The 10006-nt window shown below is 40.3% G+C and overlaps 1 protein-coding gene across 1 annotated transcript; it reads left to right on the top strand.

The window, feature by feature from the left end:
* The first annotated feature begins 2082 nt into the window (after positions 1-2082).
* On the top strand, positions 2083-9240 carry LOC124013592 (lysophosphatidic acid receptor 6-like). The gene is made up of 6 exons (XM_046327907.1): positions 2083-2564; positions 6883-7038; positions 7127-7325; positions 7640-7966; positions 8087-8184; positions 8306-9240. Exons 1-6 carry the CDS (start codon positions 2459-2461, stop codon positions 8377-8379), a joined length of 960 nt encoding a protein of 319 aa, XP_046183863.1. The 5' UTR covers positions 2083-2458; the 3' UTR covers positions 8380-9240.
* Positions 9241-10006: the final 766 nt, after the last annotated feature.

Genomic DNA, 10006 nt, shown 5'->3' with positions numbered 1-10006 from the left:
TACATACACCTTAGCCAAATACATTTAAACTAAGTTTTTCCCAATTCCTGACAATCATAGTAAAAATTCCCTGTCTTAGGCAGGTTGGATCACCACTCTGTTTTAAGAATGTGAAATGTCCGAATAATAGTAGAGAGAATTATTTAGAGTGATTTATTTCAGCTTTTATTTCTATCATCAAATTCCCAGTGGGTCAGAAGTTTACATACACTCAATTAGTATTTGGTAGCATTGCCCTTTAAATTGTTTAACTTGGGTTAAATGTTTTGGGTAGCCTTCCACAAGCTTCCTACAATAAGTTGGGTGAATTTTGGCCTATTCCTCCTGACAGAGCTGGTGTAACTGAGTCAGGTTTGTAGGTCTTCTTGCTCATGTAACGGATGTGAAACGGCTAGCTTAGTTAGCGGTGTGCACTAAATAGCGTTTCAATCGGTTACGTCACATGCTCTGAGACCTTGAAGTAGTAGTTCCCCTTGCTCTGCAAGGGCCGCGGCTTTTGTGGAGCGATGGGAAACAATGCTTCGAGGGTGACTGTTGTTGATGTGTGCAGAAGGTCCCTGGTTCGCGCCCGGGTATGGGCGAGGTGACGGTTTAAAATTATACTGTTACACTCGCATACGCTTTTTCAGTTCTGCCCACAAATTTTCTATAGGATTGAGGTCAGGCTTTGTGATGGTCACTCCAATACCTTGACTTTGTTGTCGTTAAGCCATTTCGCCACAACTTTGGAAGTATGTTTGGGGTCATTGTCCATTTGGATGACCCATTTGCGACCAAGCTTTAACTTCCTGACTGATGTCTTGAGATGTTGCTTCAATATATCCACATCATTTTCCTCCCTCATGTTGCCATCTATTTTGTGAAGTGCACCAGTTCCTACTGCAGCAAAGCACCCCTACAACATGATGCTGCCACCCCCGTGCTTCATGGTTGGGATGGTGTTCTTCGGCTTGCAAGCCTCCCCCTTTTTCCTCCAAACATAACGATAGATGTTATGGACAAACATTTCTATTTTTGTTTCATCAGACCAGAGGACATTTCTCCAAAAAGTACGATCTTTGTCCACATGTGCAGTTGCAAACCGTAGTCTAGCTTTTTAATGGCGGTTTTGGAGCAGTGGCTTCTTTCTTGCTGAGCGGCCATTCAGGTTATGTCGATATAGGACTCATTTTACTGTGGATATAGATACTTTGTACCTGTTTCCTCCAGCATCTTCACAAGGTCCTTTGCTGTTGTTCTTGGATTGATTTGCACTTTTCTCACAAAAGTATGTTTATCTCTAGGAGACAGAACCCGCTCCTTCCTAAGCGGTATGATGGCTGCGTGGTCCCATGGTGTTTATACTTGCGTACCATTGTTTGTACAGATGAACATGGTACCTTCAGGCGTTTGGAAATTTCTCCCAAGGATGAATCAGACTTGTGGAGGTCTACAATTGTTTTTCTGAGGTCTTGATTTCCCCATGATGTCAAGCAAAGAGGCACTGAGTTTAAAGTTAGGCCTTGAAATACATCCACAGGCACACCTCCAATTCACTCACACCTCCAATTCACTCAAATCACTCAATTCACTTAATTGATGTCAATTAGCCTATCAGAAGCTTCTACAGCCATTATATAATTTTCTGGAATTTTCCAAGCTGTTTAAAGGCACAGTCAACTTAGTGTATGTAAACTTCTGTCCTACTGGAATTGTGATACAGTGAATTATACATTAAATAATCTGTCTGTAAACAATTGTTGGAAAAATATAAATGTCCTAACCGACTTTCCAAAACTATAGTTGTTAACAAGACATTTGTGGAGTGGTTGAAAGGCGAGTTTTAATGACTCCAACCTAAGTGTATGTAAACTTCCGACATCAACTGTATATACACACATGACATTTGAAATCTATTATTTTGGAACTTCTGTGAGTGTAATGTTTATTGTTAATTTGTTACTGTTTATTTCCTTTTTGTTTATTATCTACTTCACCTGCTTTGGCAATGTTTACACACGTTTCCCATGCCAATACATTGCTTGAATTGAATTGAATTGAGAGGCAGAGATTACTTTCACACCTCTCTGCTGTGGAGTCATGCTTACGAAACGACTTTTATTGGTTTTGACACTCCCCCCCCCCCCCACCACCTCTCTTGCACACACACAAACATACACAAACACAACTGGTTAATAGGGGACTACAGATTCTTCAGAGGAAATGGTGGTGGTTGTGGTAGAGGTACCTCAAAGGAAACCGTTTGATCTGGCTCTCTTTCTATCTCTCTCTTTCTATCTGTCTCGCCTCTCTTTCCTGTCTTCCTGACACAACAGAATTCACATATCAGTAGCAGGAAACCAGCCATGTCCACATGTAACTGACATTATCGCTCTCTCTCGCTATCCCCCGCACGTTCTCTGTCTCTCTCTCACGCTCTCCCCCTCTGCAGAAAAGCACCACCAAAGACGAGGTAACCATGACCATCAACACCACCCATAACTGCACTGAGCCCCAGATTAACCTCATTTTCGTGGGGGTCTACGTCATTGTCTTCACCGTCGGCCTCTTCCTCAATCTCACAGGTACAAGGAGAGAACATACTCAACTCTTACCCTCTTGCATAAAGAAATAAAAGGGTGCTTGGAGCCAACGATCTAGAAGAAAAAGAAACGCACACCTATTTAGGCGAGGTGCTGGCTAGCGGAGTAGAAAACTTGAAAATAAAGCAGAGCCCTCTCTCCTTTATTTTCATGGAGCCAACAATCTATCACATCACAAATGAAGCCTCCTCGGGTCATATGTATCAGGCATCTCAGAATGGATCTACTGTAGGATCAGGCCCTCCCCATCCATGTATTCTTATTCATTGGGATGTGAAATGCAAAACTGATCCTAAATCAGCCCTCCTTCTCTGAGACACATACAGTGCATTCTGAAAATATTCAGACCCCTTGACTTTTGATATTCTGTTACTTTACAGCCTTATTAAAAAAAATCCCTCATCAATGTACACACAATACTCCATAATTACAAAGCAAAAACAGTTAAAAAAAATAATGTTTGCAAATGTATTAAAAATAAAAAAATGAAACATTTTAGGCCAATTGTGCATCGCCCTATGGACCTCCCGGTCGCGGCCGGCCGAGAAAGAGCCTGTGTCACCAAAGTCTCTGGTGGCACAGCTAGCACTGCACTGCCTTAGACCACTGCACCACCCGGGAGGCCTGATATTATTTTTAATACATTTGCAAAAATGTCCAAAAACATGTTTTTCGCTTTGTCATTATGGGGTATTGTGTGTAGATTTCTGAGGATTTTTATTTTATTTAATCAATTTTAGAATAAAGCTCTAATGTAACAAAATGTGGAAAAAATCAAAGGGCCTGAATACTGTAACTAATCTTTTTTTCAGCTTCAGCTGCCCTCAACCCCTCCCATCGATATCTGAAGACCATCTCATTTTGATTTCTATTTGACATATATTTTTGCGCTGTTTCACAAAAGTTCAGAAGCTTTTTATTCTCATAGTTTCTACAGATTGTAAATTAGAGATAAACATTTTGCTCAACATATTATATTTTATTTGATCGATTGACTATGACTTTTAAAATCATCCAGCAGTGCTATTTGCAGAGTTAGCTCCAGGTAAATGTTGCAATTCTTCAGCCATTCCTGAACCTTCGACCAAAAACAAACCTACATATGGACAGTACCAAAACAAATGATCTAATGATTGTCTCTTCGCAGCAAAATCTACAAAGCTGGCATGGTTGTATCCCCCATATATATAACATTCTATTAGTTGCAAGAATTTTGTATAATCATTTAAATTGGAAAATTCTAAGTTTTGAATCCGGCATCGTTTTGTGTATCAGCACATAAACCATGTGCCATGGAATCAGTACATCGAAAATCTCTTCCCATTTGTTTGCAATCTGTATGGCACAGCTGTCAATTTTTGTCCTAAAATGACACTGGTATACTTTTTTATGTAACACAATTTTATTTAACCAATTTTGTTTTTTAATGCAGGGCTGACAGACAAGTTCCTTACTTTTTCCCCCTTTCCACTTGCCTCTTCCATTTTTGCGGTTATGCTGCAATTAGTTGGTTGTATATTTGGGTAGAGGAGACATTTCCATACATTTTTGTTAGCTGCATGTGTGACATGACTTCACCAGTCCTCTTTATGATATAACTGACAAAGATATTTTTTCCAAAAAAGTATGTTTTTTAAAATAAATTATTAGTATATTTAACCATAATATTTGTTGTATTATTTGTTCTGTCTTTTCTGGTGGATAAAACTTAAATTACAATCAACTTTCTATGGCTTGTTTTAAAAATACAAATATTTTGGAGATTATTTCATTTTCAAATAGTGAAATTTTGTAAAGGGAAAAGGGCAATTATTGAACAAAGGGTGAGTCTTTCTTAATAATCTACTGGAGAACTATTTTGGATTTATGTATGACTGCAGCCTTTAGTGAGAGGTCTAATGCTTTAATATTTAATCATTTCTACCCTCCCGAATTCATATTCATTATATAAATAGCCTGTTTAGTTTTGTCTGGGTAGCCATTCTAAATCAAATGAAATATTTTTTGCACATATCATTTAAAAAACAAGTTGCTAGGCGTAGGCAAGGCCATAAGTAAATAGGTACACCGGGATATGACAAAATAGTTAACCAGGGTGATTTTTCCACAAATACAGGTATTTTCCTTTCCATGGTAACAAGATGTTATCTATTTTTGCTAACTTTCTATTAAAAGGTATTGTACTAATATAATTTATTTATTTGGGGATCTGAATAACGAGTATGTCCACATCACCGTCAGACCATTGTATTGGTAAACTACACAGTAATGTTAAAGTTAGATTTTTTTGTGATCCAATATGCAATATATTATTACACTTATTGTAACGGGATTCGTCCTCTGACGAGGAGTATGAGAGATCGGACCAATATGCAGCATGGTACGTGTTCGTCATGTTTTATTGAACAAAATCACTGAACACGAAAATACAAAATAACAAATTGAAAAGACAGAAACGAAAACCGAAACAGTTCCGTGTGGAATAAAAAGAAACAGAAAACAATCACCCACGAAACACTGGTGGGAAAAGGCTACCTAAGTATGATTCTCAATCAGAGACAACTAACGACACCTGCCTCTGATTGAGAACCATACTAGGCCAAACGCAAAATACAACATAGAAAAACAAACAGACTGCCCGCCCGAACTCACGCCCTGACCATACTAAAACAAAGACAAAATAAAGGAACTAAGGTCAGAACGTGACACTTATCATTCATTTGGTTGTAATCCAGAAAGGTTAGAAAATGTATTTAGATCCTCTATGAGTCTGTAAATTGTGGATTTAAAAGAAAACGTACAATGACACCTTTGTTTTTAAGCCCTGGATTTCTAGCCGCTTGATATTATTGTTAGATCTGATTTTAATAGCTAACATTTTGTTGGCCATAATAAATAAATATGCTGATAGTGGACAACCTTGTTTTTCTCCTCTTGACAGTTTAATACTTTCTGAGAAGTAGCTATTATTTAATATTTCACATCTAGGGTTACTATACAGGTTGTATCACAACCGGCCGTGATTGGGAGTCCCATAGGGCGGCACACAATTGGCCCAGCATCGTCTGGGTTTGGCCGGTGTAGGCCGTCATTGTAAATAAGAATTTGTTCTTAACTGACTTGCCTACTTAAATAAAGGTTCAATAAAAAAATCTAAAATAAAATGTAACCCATTGTTTAAGAGATTCTCCAAAATGGAAATATTCCAGGCATTTATAAATACATTTGAGTCAACATTATCAAAAGCCTTTTCAAAGTCAGCTATGTGAATACCATACCTGGTTTCACAGATTTTTCATAGTGCTCTATTGTTTCCAGTAATTGTCTTATATTATCTCCATTGTATCGTCTGTGTAAAAAACCTGTCTGATTAGGATGAACAATATCCGTCAATACCATTTCAATTCTATCCGCGATGCATTTTGCCACAATTGTATAACAGTGTTGTAAGGGGCCTCCATTTTTTTTTAAATGGACTGGATCTTTATTTTTACCACTTGGTCCTTTTTCACTAGTAATGAAATCAGACCTAGTTGAGTATCTGATAATCTACCATTTTTACAGGAGTGGTTAAAACATGCTAATAACGGTCCTCTGCGTACATCGTAAAAGGTTTGGCATACCTTAACTGGTATGTCATCCAGCCCTGGCGTTTTCCCGGACTTAAAGGCTTTAATTGCATCAAGAAGTTTCTCCTCTGTAATTTGGCCTTCACATGAGTCTTCCTATACAAGTGATATTGGATTGCATGGCCTCTAAAGACACATTTAAAAGTGTCCCATACAATAAGGGGATCTGCGGCACCTATGTTATGTCAGAAAACGTCAGTTATAAATTATTCTGTCCTGGTTAAAAACAAGTTAGCATCCAATAGGCTTTGATAAAATGTCCAATATCCTCTCCCATGTGGAAATTATGTAAGAGTGATGTATATGCAAATTATTTGATGGTCCGACCCTATTCTATCCCCATCAACAGTTTCCTTCAAAGGATTGTTTGTATAGAATAATAATAGGGAGAGCCAACTAAAGGCGTTAACTCATTGCATCTATCCAGACCAAATGGATCACTGGGCCAGCCACTCTTAAACAGCACCTGGGCCAGCACAGGTGAAACACTTTCTGACTAACCAGATGGACAAGCCAGCACAGGTGTAACACATAGTGACTAGCAAGGTGTCACCAATCGGTGCACCCCATATGCTGAATGAAAAAACCAAAGCCTGTAAAAATACAACTGCAGCACTCACTTGAGTTGCAATTCAAGCTTTTTTTCCCATTTTCAATGTTCAACCTTATAGCGCTGGTAGTCTTCTTCTGTTATACCAAGTTGTGGTCCCACACCATGGTCTACATGACAAACCTGGCCATCGCAGACCTCCTCCTGGTCCTCACTCTACCCCTGAGGATCTACTACCATCTGGGCTTGTCCGGGTTACCTCAGGTCTTGTGTGAAGGTAATGGCTGGCTCGGGGTTGTTACCAGGACTGGGGTCTATAACATGTACATATAGTCAAGTCAATCCTTATATTTCATTCATTTCAGGGATGGGCCTGGTTCTTCTGGTCAACATGTATGGCAGCATATTCCTCCTCACCTGCATGTGTTTCGACCGCTGCATGGCCGTGTGCCTACCCATGTTGTCCTGGGTCCAGGAGGGGCGTAAGAAAGCCCCGCTGGTCTGCCTTGGGGTGTGGCTGCTCACCGCAGGCGCCAGCCTCCCCATCTACATCTCCAAACGCAGGTATAGGATACAACTAGGGCCAAGAGTTTTTCCTGGTCAGGTTAACATGAGTGCTGATGTAAGATCTGTTTAGCCTTTTTGATCACAATTAACAAGACTACATGGACAGGGGGGGACCTGATCCTAGTTCAGCACTCCTGCTCTGAAACGCTTTATGAATACAGGCCCTGGTCAGAGAGAACTCATGGCCCTATAACATCACGTCAGTCCTAAACGTATTTTCATTTCTACAGACACTGATATTCTCTCTTCTCTTTCTCTCTCTCTCTCTTTCTTTCTTTCTCTCCCTCTCTCTCTGTACCCTCTCTCTTTAGAGAGGTGTCCAAGGACATCGATGTCAATTGTTTCGGGAACCTCCCAGTCTACGCCATGCAGCCCATGGCGGTCGCCTCGACTTTAACCGTCGGCTTCGGCATCCCCTTATTGGTGATGTTAGTCTGTTCCTGGGCATTGATCCAGGCCATCACAAGGAGCTCCATAGCCCAAACAGAATTCATCGACTCTGGAAAGATTCAGAGGATGATCACCATCAGCCTGGTGATATTCCTCACCTGTTTCCTGCCCTACCATGGGACTCTGGCCCTCCTCTATGTCCATAGGGAGGCGATAACATGCCCCCTTCTGGCAGCATACCACTATAGGTAGGTAGCTTTAGGTTTACTGTATCTATTTATGTTGTACATTTCTTGTCTGTTGTATTTGAATTAATATGACTTATTAGTTTGTTATTAAAAATATTATTATTATTATTATTATTACAGCCTAATGGTGGCCTGTCTGAATGCCATGTTGGACCCACTAGCCTACTACTTCACAACAGACACGTTCAGGAGGAAGATGGATAAGGATTCTGTCAGAACTGCTCTTAGAGGAACAACAGGGAATCCAGAGGACCAGTCGATACTTTAAAGATGTTCCATCAAGGGTGTAACAGTTTCTTGAACATTAGGGGGGGGCGGAGTCTAACATTTGGGCATTATGGATGTTCCCTATAAACAGTCACAGCTCTGAGGGGATCAACATGAGGGGATCCAGGGGACCTGTCAATACCTGAAAGACTTTAAATATAGTTCAAATGTGGAGTCTTTATAACAATTGTGAATTTATGAAAGGATCCACAGGCATACGATTCTCATTGAATTTTTATCCAATGAAGCCTCGTCTACAGAGCTGCATCGGTTATTGACGTTTGCAGATGTTACACATGAGGCGAAATGATGCAGGCCCAGGTGTCCATGGCTCAAATGGTGTCGGGATCTACTAATTCCTGCTGGGTCTTTGCTTTGGGAATCCTGTTTTGATGACTTTTCAGCCTTTCACTGACATTAATTGGTTGATGAAGAGCAGCTAACTAAACTTTCTGATGAAATACACCAACAGAGTGGACAGAGGCCAGGCTTTGTGTATTTCAGCTCCAACTACATTGATTCGCCCAAGGTCAATGCTTTATGAAACGCTTACCTTGTGTCTATGTTTGTACTCTTTAGTTGCGTGCCTTTCTTTGTTTGCTGAAATCCATGCTTTTTCAAGAAACATTAATCAAATACAACCACCGACTGTTTGCTCATTGCTGTTGCTCTAAGATGGCAACTCAGCCCAAATGCACGTGCCAATTGAATCTCAACAAGGAAACGGTCGGTGGTTGGAAACTTCCTTCACCACGAAGTGGAGTTTAGTCAGTTAGATGAAGAGTAGACCCAAGGTAATATGGAGAACCAGTTTATGGCTTCCATGGACTGGATAGCTGGAGTTGATCTACCCTGAATTCTGTTTTTTTGTATGTTGCGAAGGTGCAACACAAACAGTGACAAATGAACTAGCGGAGATGGCGTGAGATGTAGCCACTGAACAAACAGTGCCAATATATCCCCCAAACACCGGCTTCGAGGGCATTATCACTTTTATACAGCGGGTTACCAACATATTCAAATAATAATTTCCATATTTTAATTAAAAAAGTTATTTGGATTCATTTATTCATACTATTTCAGCCTTCCACAAGATATAGTCCTGACACAAATCTAGGGTTGCTACCCAAGCCGGCTGGTCGTTCGTTCTATCGGTTCGGTTGCCAGAGACGCGACCCAGCCGTTTAGTCTTTTTGTTCTGTATCTATGGACACAGCCAAGTTGTTCGTTCTAAATGTTCCATTGCCATATTGACTGGCAACACCCGTATCCCTTGCTTGCTAGCTGGCCCACTACGGCTGTCAGTCAGTCACGTCAAAAAGTGCAGTCAGAATAACAGCAAAGTAGCTGCATTTTCATTTGTTCAAGCTGTTTTCTAATGACATTTATTTGGATACATCCATAACAATGAGCTAATGAGGCGCAATTTCGCCTGGCATAGAATATGTGCTCACTCGTCGGGACACTGTTATTCAGAGGAGCCAGCCAACAACACAGTTAACACAATCACCTCAAACTGAGGCTGGAAAAACTGGAAACTAGCTGCACTTCATTGCGTTTGACCTTTTTTCAATTGACATTTATTTCTTTGTATATATCCATATAAATGATGCCAGCTGATTCAGGATTTCGACTGGCTGAGAAATGCTGCCTGCCTGTCTGTCTCGTCCCGACTCCCGATACGGTCATTGCTATGGGACAGGTGGAGATCGGAATTCAATATTAAAACAATGTTGCAAATGTTTGAGAGAAAGACAGCAAGGTTTATACAAA

This window comes from Oncorhynchus gorbuscha, linkage group LG25, assembly GCF_021184085.1.
Source record: "Oncorhynchus gorbuscha isolate QuinsamMale2020 ecotype Even-year linkage group LG25, OgorEven_v1.0, whole genome shotgun sequence".
In the NCBI taxonomy this organism is placed as follows: Eukaryota; Metazoa; Chordata; class Actinopteri; order Salmoniformes; family Salmonidae; genus Oncorhynchus; species Oncorhynchus gorbuscha.
Note: the sequence above shows the minus strand (reverse complement) of the source record. Positions and strands in the feature narration are given on the sequence as shown.

Bases quoted from the DNA above. Each gene is read 5' to 3' on its own strand.
- LOC124013592 (XM_046327907.1), top strand. From the start codon at position 2,459: ATGACCATCAACACCACCCATAACTGCACTGAGCCCCAGATTAACCTC. The intron at 2,565-6,882 runs GTACAAGGAGAG...TCAACCTTATAG, and splicing joins CCTCTTCCTCAATCTCACAG to CGCTGGTAGTCTTCTTCTGT. The intron at 7,326-7,639 runs GTATAGGATACA...CTCTCTCTTTAG, and splicing joins ATCTACATCTCCAAACGCAG to AGAGGTGTCCAAGGACATCG.